The sequence below is a fragment of the Cetorhinus maximus genome, chromosome 36 (genome assembly GCF_964194155.1).
Source record: "Cetorhinus maximus chromosome 36, sCetMax3.hap1.1, whole genome shotgun sequence".
Taxonomy (NCBI): Eukaryota; Metazoa; Chordata; class Chondrichthyes; order Lamniformes; family Cetorhinidae; genus Cetorhinus; species Cetorhinus maximus.
Window position 1 is genome coordinate 5,363,957 of NC_135914.1, and position 13,977 is coordinate 5,377,933.

General features: G+C 47.7%; 2 protein-coding genes across 2 annotated transcripts in view; one reads left to right on the top strand and one right to left on the bottom strand.

The window, feature by feature from the left end:
* rnf115a (ring finger protein 115a) overlaps nucleotides 1-2,245 on the top strand; it is a 38,534-nt gene extending 36,289 nt beyond the window's left edge. Inside the window, exon 9 of the mRNA XM_078534086.1 lies at nucleotides 2,169-2,245. Coding sequence (XP_078390212.1) covers nucleotides 2,169-2,201 — 33 coding nt within the window. The 3' untranslated portion in view covers nucleotides 2,202-2,245. The remainder of the gene's footprint in view (nucleotides 1-2,168) is intronic.
* Nucleotides 1-13,977, bottom strand: part of itga10 (integrin, alpha 10) — a 96,172-nt gene that overhangs the window by 13,074 nt on the left and 69,121 nt on the right. The window contains exons 13-20 of the mRNA XM_078534087.1: nucleotides 13,661-13,804; nucleotides 7,894-8,097; nucleotides 7,162-7,292; nucleotides 4,072-4,238; nucleotides 2,960-3,102; nucleotides 2,341-2,451; nucleotides 2,165-2,250; nucleotides 1,293-1,434 (exon numbers count right to left, since the gene is read on the bottom strand). Of these exons, the coding sequence (XP_078390213.1) occupies nucleotides 1,293-1,434; nucleotides 2,165-2,250; nucleotides 2,341-2,451; nucleotides 2,960-3,102; nucleotides 4,072-4,238; nucleotides 7,162-7,292; nucleotides 7,894-8,097; nucleotides 13,661-13,804 (1,128 nt within the window). The remainder of the gene's footprint in view (nucleotides 1-1,292; nucleotides 1,435-2,164; nucleotides 2,251-2,340; nucleotides 2,452-2,959; nucleotides 3,103-4,071; nucleotides 4,239-7,161; nucleotides 7,293-7,893; nucleotides 8,098-13,660; nucleotides 13,805-13,977) is intronic.

Genomic DNA, 13,977 nt, shown 5'->3' on the forward strand with positions numbered 1-13,977 from the left:
ACACTGTCCCCATCAAACACTCCCAGGACAGGTACAGCAAGGGGTTAGATACAGAGTAAAGCTCCCTCTACACTGTCCCCATCAAACATTCCCAGGACAGGTACAGCGGGGGTTAGATACAGAGTAAAGCTCCCTCTACACTGTCCCCATCAAACACTCCCAGGGCAGGAACAGCATGATGTTAGATACAGAGTAAAGCTCCCTCTGCACTGTCCCCATCAAACACTCCCAGGGCAGGAACAGCACGATGTTAGATACAGAGTAAAGTTCCCTCTGCACTGTCCCAAACATTCACAGATCAGAATGTGTTGTGAGGTGTCAGTAGGCTTGTTACAAAGGGATTCCAGATGTCACATCCTAAGGTAACAGAAGTATGGGTGGCGGGGTGGAATAGGGTGAAGGGTGACGATGGTGAAATGACATTGCTCTAACGTAGCAGTGTGGCTGAGGATGGGACAGGACGGAGGCTGTATGTTGGCTTGTCCTACATCCACTGAAGAGGTTCAAAAATCAGGAGCAAGGTTACTGTTTTTGTCTGGAGCCAAATAAGGTGATTTTGGTTTTCCTGGTGTTGAACGCAATAAAACTCTGTCTTATCCATGAGTTGATGTCAGATAGGCAGTCTAACATGACAAGGGTTTTGGTGGAATCAGGATGTAGGTAGAAAGGCAGAGCTGGCCACCAGTAGCATTTAGGTAGCAGCTGCTCCTATGGTATTTATTTTCAAAGCGTACCGCCCTTGTTTGAGTGCAAGGAAGTAGTCACTGCTGGAGAGATGCTGGCTCCAATGGGACAGGTAGAAGTGGAAGCAGTTGATGATGACCCCTGAAGGTGGAACACAAACAGAGGACATTAGAAGAGGATGTCGTGTTGAGTGCTGTGGACAGTTTAAGGCTGCCAAGGAGGATGAGGATAAACTGTGCACCTTAGATTCAAGGCTTAAGCAGTAAGAGTGGCTTTTTCCATACCTTCAGGGTCATGGATTTGAAACAGAATAAACATGATAGGAAATATCTTAAATCAAGAGTTGCCTAGGCTCTGCGCACTGTCTACTGGAGGTTCGCAGCTGCATGTGGCCCGATGGCTGTGAATTGGACTCCCCTTCAATGAGAGTCAGTAAGCTCTCCATTAGTGGGGTATGGTTGATGGTAAATGTCCTGTAGATGACAGCACATGCCTGACTAATCTGCTAAACTCACAGCTAATGATGCACATGACATCAACCCCCCCCACCCACCCACCCCCTCTGCCAAAAAGGGAGTCAGAGCAAGAAAATAAAGTCCTTTTTTTACCCTCACAAGGAGACTGGTGAAGAGCAGGTTTTTGGAAAAGGTAACGTTGAGGCTGGTGTTATAGGCATTTTCCCTCCTGTTTTCCAGTTTCACTGTCGCTGACACCCGCTGCCGACTGTTCCTCACAATGTAAGGACTCTGTCTGAAATAATGATCACAATTCATTAAAAATATAACAAAAATACATGAACTAAACAAAAAGCTTCATAGGTCAATGGGTAAATACAGACAAACAAATGTTTAGGAATAAAAACACACAAAGTGCTGGGAAAACTCAGCAGGTCTGGCAGCATCTGTACAAGACAGAAACATAACGCTCGGCACAGATGCTCCCAGACCTGCTGAGTTTTTCCAGCACTTTCTGTTTTTACTTCAGATCTCTGGCATCCCGCAGTACTTATCCTTGATTTTTAAGGTTTTGGGGTTTGATTCCCAGGGTCTGTGCAAAGTCTCCCCTCAGCCAGGGTCTGCAGGTAGGCTCAGTACCTGTCGGCTTGGGAGGTTTCACGTCAGTCCTGGTTGGCTGCTCCCGATCATTCTCCAGGAAGCCCTGCTGGGAAGTAGGTTGTTCAGGACAGGAGGTGACAGCAGGATCCTGCTCGGCTGCAATGCCCCAATTTTGGCTGAACGCCTCATTGAGATTCCCTGTCACAGCTCACCACGCATGATGGTTAGCCATTCAGGGGAGGTATTGGTGGGCAGCTGATATTGATAAAACCAGCACCCCCAATCATCAGGAAAGGAAGGCCGGAGTTGTCTACTTGCTGCGCTGCTTAACCGTTCTATACAGCGTCATGGTCTTTAACCTCATGATTCCAGCACCAACAATTTACAGTTAAAATTGACGACAATGATAAATCTTATTTTCTTGCCTAGATCCAGAAATATCCAGGTGTGCCTGAAGTGTGAGATCCGTCAAACATTCATCATCATCCCCACAGTCTTTAAAAAAGGGAATCTGAAAGTGTGAAGATGAATATAAAAATGTGTCAGCAGAACAACAGTTAGCACCTGTCCAGGTTAGTGAGACAGCTGAGCAGAGACTTACCCAGCTTCTAACTGTGGTCATGCAACCATCATCCAGAACTGGCCCCAATGGCTGTTCATCCAGACTAAACAGCAGCAGGAACCCAATGGGCCGAATGTAGTCAGCTGTATCCTGTACCAGAGTAATAAAATGGTGTTAGATCCAGGACCATGAAACGTCTCAGTGTACACATCAGGCAGGGTAAGTGTCTGTATCTGACAGCAGATACAGTCACTCATTTTACACATGTAGACATCTGTCCTGGGGCAGACTTGTCACAGAAACTTTGTGAATGCTCAACGGGGGGTAAGCGATGTCAGTGCTAGGGGAGGACTACTTTCCACATCAGGCAATCAGTGTCGGCAACAAGCAAACCCAGATCAGGAGCACAGCAAAGTCTTTAACAACTGCCTTTCAAACATTTCCAGGATAGGCACAGGAGCAGTTTCATATCGTGTGGTGTTAACCTGTAACAAATGCAGCACATATACTGGATGCACAGGGATTGCTCTGAACAAACTATCACTCAGTTACATACACTGTATATAGAATATATTATATATATATATTGCCTTTACGCCCAGTGCCATTTCTACAGTGAGGTGGATGAGCCACACGTTGCTTCATTCTCAGTACTTACAATGACGTGGAATTGAAGCTTGTGACATTTCCGGCCATCGATCAGGATACGGGTAACATTCTGTGTCTCCCTCTGGTCATCTCCATCAAACAGGGCCCTGGGAGCAAATTTCTTTTCATCCAACAAAACGTTATAATGCAGATCTGCAACATACCGACAGAGGTTTGGAACATCAAACAGAGCTACAAAGGCTTCTGATAATGTCACTGTTCTTCTTAACAAATCAGCACCAACAAGGCATGGGAGTGAAGACAAGGTAAGAAACAGTTTCCACAGCAGCAGACACACACACAGTTGCTGGTGTTTCGTGTTATGTATACAATGTCTCTGGTCTGTACATACACAAACTTATCATCTCAGGTGCTGTCCAACTCCCCACCTCCCTACACTAAAGTGAAGACTCAGCACATCTCTTCATCCTTTCCCAGGTCCTCAAACTTGTGGAGCTCTTCACCTCATTCAGCGTTCCCCTCTTTCTCCAATTCATATGCTAAACGTGCTGGGCCTCACTGACCGTTATTTCCTGACTGTCCGAGTCTTTCTCTTGTACTTTCTAAGCGTGTGTTCTGTACTCTGACTCAAGCCCCCTTACTTGCACTTCCAAATAAAATAGTTCCTGATCTGTTAGATATTACTGATTGGTTCCATCTGTTAATACAAAACAGAACTGTACCGGTATTGTGTTGAACCATTCAAAATTTTATACAGGTGTTACAGGCTGGAATTCAATCGAGGAGTTCCACATAGAATAACACACAGCCAGGAGTGAGTTACAGCTGGACGAACGGAAATGGAATGGGGAGAATAGTTTATGGACAGTTCCAGAGGAACAGAGGCTGATGCTGAAACTCCCTGTTTAAAGGGAAGTTAATAGGCGATTCCATGTTTGAAAGACCCACCATTCAAGCGGCCAGCTACCTGATGAAAGGTCTTCGCCCTGAAACGTTAACTCGATTCCTCTCTCCACAGATGCTGCCTGGTCTGCTGAGTCTTTTCAGCATGTTCTGTTTTTATTTCAGATTTCCAGCATTCACAGTATTTTATTTCTGTGTCTGTGCCAGTTTCCTTGTTGTGTGCTGGAGGAGAGACCACCCTGTGTAAAGGACACTTACCCAGAGTGCTGTTGCTTAGTCCAGGTGATTTAGCCCTTGCCATGAAACAGACTGTGGCAGTAACACAGGTGACATCTTTGCCATTTCTCTGGCAGTTTCGCTGTAGCATATTGATGGAGGCTGGACTGAACTCAACTGAGACATTCACCTGGACCACACGGAGTATCCTAGAGGCAGACAGGCAACATGTGAGAACATGAGGTGGTGGGGCCGGGGAAGTAAGTCAAAGAGAGAGTATGTGGTGGAGAGAGAGAGGGAGGGAGGGAGCGTGCGGCAGAGGGAGGGAGGGAATATGTGGCAGAGAGAGAGAGTGTGCAGGGAAGAGAGGGAGCAGATGGCAGAGAGAGAAGAACAAGAAAGAAAGTAAGGTCTAGATCTACTGTGCTACACAAGAGAAAACACATGAGAGAGAGAATGAATGGAAAAGGATGAGCGAGACATGTAAGACTATGCGGTGGAAAAGAGAACAGGAGCCAGTCATAGTTGTGTTGCACAGAGCAGGCATGTACGTGAGGTAGAGAAAGATGGGAATTGTAACAGGTTTCTTCCCTTTTGTGATGTGTGTACTTTTCTCTCCTGGACCAGAGGTGCTCTCCATATTTAATATCATAACATACCCTGATTGAATCTTACAAATAATTAAAGAGGGCTCCCGCTGCATTTGGAGCCAGACAGGTTCCACTGAAGTCCCTGAGGATGCACAGGTAATGACCCAGTTACAAAACGCTACGGAGAAGCAGCTCACAATAACTGCACAATAATGCAAAAACTATTCAAGCAGCACCATTAGTATAAGCATTGAACATTCACACTACTGATCACCAGCTGCTGGTACCATTACAGATGCAGAACAGATTATAGTTGATGTAGTGCTGATTCAGATTGTAACAGCTAAAGTTCACAGGTTAGGGACATTTTTGGCAATGGAGTGGACTTCAGGCCGATTAGCCTGACCTCGGTCGTTGGTAAGATTTTAGAGTCCATTATTAAGGATGAGATTTCAGAATACTTGGAAGTGCATGGTAAAATAGGGCAAAGTCAGCATGGTTTCATCAAGCGGAGGTCATGCCTAACAAATCTGTTAGAATTCTTTGAGGAGGTAACGAGTAGGTTAGACAAAGGAGAGCCAATGGATGTTATCTACTTGGACTTCCAGAAGGCCTTTGACAAGGTGCCGCACAGGAGGCTGCTCAGAAAGATAAGAGCCCATGGTGTTAGAGGCAAGGTACTAGCATGGGTAGAAGATTGGCTATCTGGCAGGAGGCAGAGAGTGGGGATAAGGGGGTCCTTCTCAGGATGGCGGCCGGTGACTAGTGGAGTTCCGCAGGGGTCAGTGTTGGGACCACAACTTTTCACTTTATACATTAATGATCTAGATTAAGGAACCGAGGGCATCCTGGCTAAGTTTGCAGATGATACAAAGATAGGTGGAGGGACAGGTAGTATTGAGGAGGCGGGGAGGCTGCAGAAGGATTTGGACAGGTTAGGAGAATGGGCAAAGAAGCGGCAGATGGAATACAACGTAGGGAAGTGTGAGGTCATGCACTTTGGTAGGAAGAATAGAGGCATAGACTATTTTCTAAATGGGGAGAGAATTCAGAAATCTGGAGTGCAAAGGGACTTGGGAGTCCGAGTCCAGGATTCTCTTAAGGTTAACTTGCAGGTTGAGTCAGTAGTTAGGAAGGCAAATGCAATGTTGGCATTTATTTCGAGAGGACTAGAATATAAAAGCAGGGATGTGCTGCTGAGGCTTTATAAGGCTCTGGTCAGACCACATTTAGAATATTGTGAGCAATTTTGGGCCCCGTATATCAGGAAGGATGTTCTGGCCTTGGAGAGGGTCCAGAGGAGGTTCATGAGAACGATCCCAGGAATGAAGGGCTTAACATATGAGGAATGTTTGAGGACTCTGGGTCTATACTCGATGGAGTTTAGAAGGATGAGGGGGGATCTGATTGAAACTTACAGAATACTGAAAGGCCTGGATAGAGTGGACGTGGGGAAGATGTTTCCATTAGTAGGAGAGACTAGGACCCGAGGGCACAACCTCAGAGTAAAGGGAAGATCTTTTAGAACAGAGATGAGGTGAAACTTCTTTAGCCAGCGCGTGGTGAATCTATGGAATTCATTGCCACAGAAGGCATTGGAGGCCAGGTCATTGAGTGTATTTAAGACCGAGATTTAAGACAGGTTCTTGATTGGTAAGGGGATCAAAGGTTACGGGGAGAAGGCGGGAGAATGGGGTTGAGAAACTTATCAGCCATGATTGAATGGCGAAGCAGACTCGATGGGCCGAATGGCCTAATTTCTGCTCCTATGTCTTATGGTCTTATGGTGTCTGGTTAATTTACAGCTCTGCACTGGTAATGATTTTGAGTTGTCGGCCTATTTTTGGAAACCAGGTTTAACTCCGAAATGTGAAAGAGGAGAGGTTAAGCGCATCCTTGCATCTTGGCACACGATTTAAAAGGGGGGCAAACTCCCCTTCTTTTCTTCCTAATAGTTGAAGTGCCCGTCTGGATCTTGCTCAAGTCTCCAGAGTAGAATTTGAACCCACAACCTCTCTGAGTCAGGCAGGAACCTTTTAGGCCAAGGCTGATAACTGTCCCTGAAGGATGATGAGCGGCAAGAATCCTGGGTTGATCATTCCCCCGCCCCGGCTAACCCAGAGGGTATCTCTGTCACATAGCACCCGAATGAAATCAGCTGGAGCAACACAGATCAGACGCTGAATTGGAAACAAAAACAGAAACAGAAATACCTGGAAAAACTCAGCAGGTCTGGCAGCATCGGCGGAGAAGAGCGCGCTCTTCTCCGCCGATGCTGCCAGACCTGCTGAGTTTTTCCAGGTATTTCTGTTTCTGTTTTTGTTTTGGATTTCCAGCATCCGCAGTTCTTGGCTTTCAGACTCTGAATTGGGGTCTTCTCAATCTGCACTGGTCAGTACCACGCCCGGCAGGGTGCCAACACCCTGACCTAATAGGGTAGCCGATTTTAAATAAAGCTCAAAACACACCAGGCAGACTTGGGGGGATGCCTGATTCCAAAGCGGAACATAAAGCTCAGCCTGGAGCCGTTTCTGTAACTGACCCGAAGACCACGGCCTTGCCGAAAGCTCCCACCGCCACATCGATCAGTCCGTCCCCGTCCACATCCATCTGGCCGTCTGCACTGCGCCCAAAATACCGAAGTCCTGGGTCCACAGCCGACGCGGCTATTCTCTGGGAGAACAAAAGGCCACTGTAACCATCGCGTGGGACACGATTAGCTCCCGTGTTTCTCCTTCTGTAAACACCACGCACCATGCAGCAGGCTTATGCATTCACTTGCAGTACATTCTAAGATGGCATATGCTACCTGCAAACCTCTTTCCAACACAAGCTCACAGCCAGAAAACACAGAAGAAGCTATTTGGCCCATTGTGACTGAGCCAGCTCTTTGAAAGATCTGTCCAAATAATCCCACTCCACCCCACCCCACCCCACCCTGCTCTTTCTCCACAGACCTGCAACTTTTCCCTTTTCAAGTATTTATCCAATTCCCCTTTTGAAAATGACTATTGAATCGCTTCCACTGCCCTTTCAGGCAGTGCATTCCAGATTTCAACAGCTCACTGCGTGAAGAATTCTCCTCAGCTCTTATGTCAATTATATCTTAAACCTGTGGTCTCTGATTATCAACACTTCTGCCACAGTGAAACAGTTTGGCTAAAATTTACTCTATCAAAGCCCTTTATCGTTTGAACAGCTCTACTAAATCCCCCTTTAACCTTATTTGCCCCAGGGAGAACAATTCCAGCTTCTCCAGTTCCTGTACACTGACCTGCTTGTAAGTCGGGAGGATGGTGTCTTGATGTCCATGGTAGATGTACACCGCACCCCGGTGACCGTCCTCCAAGGGGGCTCCAACAACCACATCATTAAACCTATCGTAATTAAGGTCAGGGACCGCAATGAGGGTGAACCCAAACCGAGAATCCTGTGGTTTGGTACGGACACGTAGAGTATCACTGAACGAGAGGGAAAACTGCCAGGGAAATGGTACAAGGGGAAAGGTCAGTGGCGTTTTCATCTTATATTCACACTGCTGGAATATTCACCATTACTAACTGATCATTTTTCCATCAGATTTGTGTCTATATGACAAGTTAAAACTCCCTGGCGATGAGCTGGCTCTTGACATACCAGCTGAGCTTACAGACTTTGTTTGTGAACCAGTTCAAGAACTAGGCACCTACAGAGAAGACCAGAGTGTACACATTTCTGAAGGCAATAACAGCCTGTAAGACAGAGATGGAGGTCAAGGAGATTAGGACTCTATGTAAACAACTCATCTTGTACTTTAGTGGGACAAATAATAACCAGGAGATAAGGAAGAGATGTGTGCATGCAGCCTGCTAGGTTAGAATTCTTGGGATATTGGGAAATCCACAGCCCAGTGATGGAGGCCAGTTTAGTCATTTTGAATCTGCAGGAAACCTATTTGTGTTAATTGCCTGTCATTTAATGTGAAACTGTAGAACAGTTGTACATGAATAATACCGTTAATTAATCAATATATTAAAGATTGTTCATAGCTCAGTCTTGAATCACGTGCCAGTTATTGATGAAAGATTACATGTGGCGACAGTAACTACGGGAAGAAATCTGCTTGCATGTGCCCATTAGAAAATGGGAAGATGATATCCTAAACAAAATAAAAACAGAATTACCTGGAAAAACTCAGCAAGTCTGGCAGCATCGGCGGAGAAGAAATCAGTCAACGTTTCGAGCCCTCATGGCTCTTCGGCAGAACTGAAGCATAGTTTCAACAAGGGAGAAATATAAATTGGTTTAAGGTGGGTGGGGGGGGAAGAGACACATTGAGGGTGTGGTGTGAGCAGATAATCAAAAGATGTCAGAGACAAAAGGGTCAAAGAGGTGTTGAAGGTGGTGGTCTTTGTCTGAGAAAAGTGCTAATTAAGAATGGAAAACAGGATATTCAAAGTACAGCTCTAGTGGGGGTGGGGTGGAAAGACTAAAGGTTTTAGTTTTAGATTTAAAAATAATGGAAATAGGTGGGGAAAGAAGAATCTATATAAATTATTTAAAAAAAAGGCGGGTGGGGGGGGAAAAGAAACGGGGTGGGGATGGGGGGAGGGGGAGTTTAAGATCTAAAGTTGTTGAATTCAATATTCAGCCCAGAAGGCTGTAAAGTGCCTAGTCGGAAGATGAGGTGCTGTTCCTCCAGTTTGCGTTGGGCTTCACTGGAACAATGCAGCAAGCCAAGGACAGACATGTGGGCAAGAGAACAGGGTGGAGTGTTAAAATGGCAAGCGACAGGGAGGTTTGGGTCTTTCTTGCGGACAGACCGCAGGTGTTCCGCAAAACGGTCGCCCAGTTTGCGTTTGGTCTCTCCAATGTAGAGGAGACCGCATTGGGAGCAACGAATGCAGTAGACTAAGTTAGGGGAAATGCAAGTGAAATGCTGCTTCACTTGAAAGGAGTGTTTGGGCCCTTGGACGGTGAGGAGAGAGGAAGTGAAGGGGCAGGTGTTGCATCTTCTGCGTGGGCATGGGGAGGTGCCATAAGTGGGGGTTGAGGAGTAGGGGGTGATGGAGGAGTGGACCAGGGTGTCCCGGAGGGAACGATCCCTACGGAATGCCGTCAAGGGGGGTGAAGGGAAGATGTGTTTGGTGGTGGCATCATGCTGGAGTTGGCGGAAATGGCGGAGGATGATCCTTTGAATGCGGAGGCTGGTGGGGTGATAAGTGAGGACAAGGGGGACCCTATCATGTTTCTGGGAAGGAGGAGAAGGCGTGAGGGAGGATGCGCGGGATATGGGCCGGACACGGTTGAGGGCCCTGTCAACGACCGTGGATGGAAAACCTCGGTTAAGGAAGAAGGAGGACATGTCAGAGGAGCTGTTTTTGAAGGTAGCGTCATCAGAACAGATGCGACGGAGGCGAAGGAACTGAGAGAATGGGATGGAGTCTTTACAGGAAGCGGGGTGTGAGGAGCTGTAGTCGAGGTAGCTGTGGGAGTCGGTAGGCTTGTAATGGATATTGGTGGACAGTCTATCATCAGAAATTGAGACAGAGAGGTCAAGGAAGGGAAGAGAAGTGTCAGAGATGGACCATGTGAAGATGATGGAGGGGTGGAGATTGGAAGCAAAATTAATAAATTTTTCCAGGTCCCGACAAGAGCATGAAGCAGCACCGAAGTAATCATCGATGTACCGGAGAAAGAGTTGTGGGAGGGGGCCGGAGTAGGACTGGAACAAGGAATGTTCCACATACCCCATAAAGAGACAGGCATAGCTGGGGCCCATGCGGGTACCCATAGCCACACCTTTTATTTGGAGGAAGTGAGAGGAGTTAAAGGAGAAATTGTTCAGTGTGAGAACAAGTTCAGCCAGACGGAGGAGAGTAGTGGTGGATGGGGATTGTTGGGGCCTCTGTTCAAGGAAGAAGCTAAGGGCCCTCAGACCATCCTGGTGGGGGATGGAGGTGTAGAGGGATTGGACATCCATGGTGAAGAGGAAGCGGTTGGGGCCAGGGAACTGGAAATTGTTGATGTGACGTAAGGTGTCAGAGGAATCACGGATGTAGGTGGGAAGGGACTGGACAAGGGGAGAGAGAAGGGAGTCAAGATAACGAGAAATGAGTTCCGTGGGGCAGGAACAGGCTGACACGATCGGTCTGCCAGGACAGTTCTGTTTGTGGATTTTGGGTAGGAGGTAGAAGCGGGCTGTCCGAGGTTGGGCGACTATCAAGTTGGAAGCTGTGGGAGGAAGATCTCCAGAGGAGATGAGGTCAGTGACAGTCCTGGAAACAATGGCTTGATGTTCAGTGGTGGGGTCATGGTCCAGGGAGAGGTAGGAGGAAACGTCTGCGAGTTGACGCTCAGCCTCCGCGAGGTAGAGGTCAATGCGCCAGACAACAACAGTACCACCCTTGTCAGCGGGTTTGATGACAATGTTGGGGTTGGACCGGAGAGAACGGAGTGCAGTGAGTTCAGAGAGAGACAGATTAGAATGGGTGAGAGGAGCAGAGAAATTGAGACGGCTAATGTGGCGCATTGACCTCTACCTCGCGGAGGCTGAGCGTCAACTCGCAGACGTTTCCTCCTACCTCTCCCTGGACCATGACCCCACCACAGAACATCAAGCCATTGTTTCCAGGACTGTCACTGACCTCATCTCCTCTGGAGATCTTCCTCCCACAGCTTCCAACTTGATAGTCGCCCAACCTCGGACGGCCCGCTTCTACCTCCTACCTAAAATCCACAAACAGAACTGTCCTGGCAGACCGATCGTGTCAGCCTGTTCCTGCCCCACGGAACTCATTTCTCGTTATCTTGACTCCCTTCTCTCTCCCCTTGTCCAGTCCCTTCCCACCTACATCCGTGATTCCTCTGACACCTTACGTCACATCAACAATTTCCAGTTCCCTGGCCCCAACCGCTTCCTCTTCACCATGGATGTCCAATCCCTCTACACCTCCATCCCCCACCAGGATGGTCTGAGGGCCCTTAGCTTCTTCCTTGAACAGAGGCCCCAACAATCCCCATCCACCACTACTCTCCTCCGTCTGGCTGAACTTGTTCTCACACTGAACAATTTCTCCTTTAACTCCTCTCACTTCCTCCAAATAAAAGGTGTGGCTATGGGTACCCGCATGGGCCCCAGCTATGCCTGTCTCTTTATGGGGTATGTAGAACATTCCTTGTTCCAGTCCTACTCCGGCCCCCTCCCACAACTCTTTCTCCGGTACATCGATGATTACTTCGGTGCTGCTTCATGCTCTTGTCGGGACCTGGAAAAATTTATTAATTTTGCTTCCAATCTCCACCCCTCCATCATCTTCACATGGTCCATCTCTGACACTTCTCTTCCCTTCCTTGACCTCTCTGTCTCAATTTCTGATGATAGACTGTCCACCAATATCCATTACAAGCCTACCGACTCCCACAGCTACCTCGACTACAGCTCCTCACACCCCGCTTCCTGTAAAGACTCCATCCCATTCTCTCAGTTCCTTCGCCTCCGTCGCATCTGTTCTGATGACGCTACCTTCAAAAACAGCTCCTCTGACATGTCCTCCTTCTTCCTTAACCGAGGTTTTCCATCCACGGTCGTTGACAGGGCCCTCAACCGTGTCCGGCCCATATCCCGCGCATCCTCCCTCACGCCTTCTCCTCCTTCCCAGAAACATGATAGGGTCCCCCTTGTCCTCACTTATCACCCCACCAGCCTCCGCATTCAAAGGATCATCCTCCGCCATTTCCGCCAACTCCAGCATGATGCCACCACCAAACACATCTTCCCTTCACCCCCCTTGACGGCATTCCGTAGGGATCGTTCCCTCCGGGACACCCTGGTCCACTCCTCCATCACCCCCTACTCCTCAACCCCCACTTATGGCACCTCCCCATGCCCACGCAGAAGATGCAACACCTGCCCCTTCACTTCCTCTCTCCTCACCGTCCAAGGGCCCAAACACTCCTTTCAAGTGAAGCAGCATTTCACTTGCATTTCCCCTAACTTAGTCTACTGCATTCGTTGCTCCCAATGCGGTCTCCTCTACATTGGAGAGACCAAACGCAAACTGGGCGACCGTTTTGCGGAACACCTGCGGTCTGTCCGCAAGAAAGACCCAAACCTCCCTGTCGCTTGCCATTTTAACACTCCACCCTGTTCTCTTGCCCACATGTCTGTCCTTGGCTTGCTGCATTGTTCCAGTGAAGCCCAACGCAAACTGGAGGAACAGCACCTCATCTTCCGACTAGGCACTTTACAGCCTTCTGGGCTGAATATTGAATTCAACAACTTTAGATCTTAAACTCCCCCTCCCCCCATCCCCACCCCGTTTCTTTTCCCCCCCCACCCGCCTTTTTTTTAAATAATTTATATAGATTCTTCTTTCCCCACCTATTTCCATTATTTTTAAATCTAAAACTAAAACCTTTAGTCTTTCCACCCCACCCCCACTAGAGCTGTACTTTGAATATCCTGTTTTCCATTCTTAATTAGCACTTTTCTCAGACAAAGACCACCACCTTCAACACCTCTTTGACCCTTTTGTCTCTGACATCTTTTGATTATCTGCTCACACCACACCCTCAATGTGTCTCTTCCCCCCCCACCCACCTTAAACCAATTTATATTTCTCCCTTGTTGAAACTATGCTTCAGTTCTGCCGAAGAGCCATGAGGGCTCGAAACGTTGACTGATTTCTTCTCCGCCGATGCTGCCAGACTTGCTGAGTTTTTCCAGGTAATTCTGTTTTTATTTTGTTTTGGATTTCCAGCATCCGCAGTAGCTTTTAGCTTTTTGTTTTTATCTTTGTAGATGATATCCTAAAGTTATTTTGCACAGGGCTCCAGGAGCTAGCACATGGAGGAGACTTTCATTAGCCTGGGCTTGATTCGAACTCAAATTACAGTGGTGAAATTTCACTATTCAGTCCCCCCAACTTCATTTTTAACAAAAGGTATACGTGCTCATATGTATGTATGTGTGTGTGTGTGTGTGTGTGTGTATGTGTATAGACACGTGTACTGTGGGATACAACCTGATACAAGATCAAAAGCTTCTGCTCTCTGCTTACCTCCCGCACTCTGTAAATATAAACTTTCCCAGTCTCCTTGCTGCCGGCTCCCAGATACATTGGCGCTGCGACCAACAGTACATCTGTCACCCTGTCACCGTCCACATCCACAGGGCAAACCTCACTTCCAAAATAGGATCCGATCTGTAACACAGCGAGCTTGGTCACTTCACCCTGGTAATCAGACCTGCCGCTGCGCCGCCCCACCACAACCTCCCCCCCTCCCCTCCCTGAGTGCAGCCCTTCAGGGATTCAGTCATAAAGATTAGAATTTCTAATGTGTCTTGACTGAAAATGCCCACACTGAGCAACTGCCA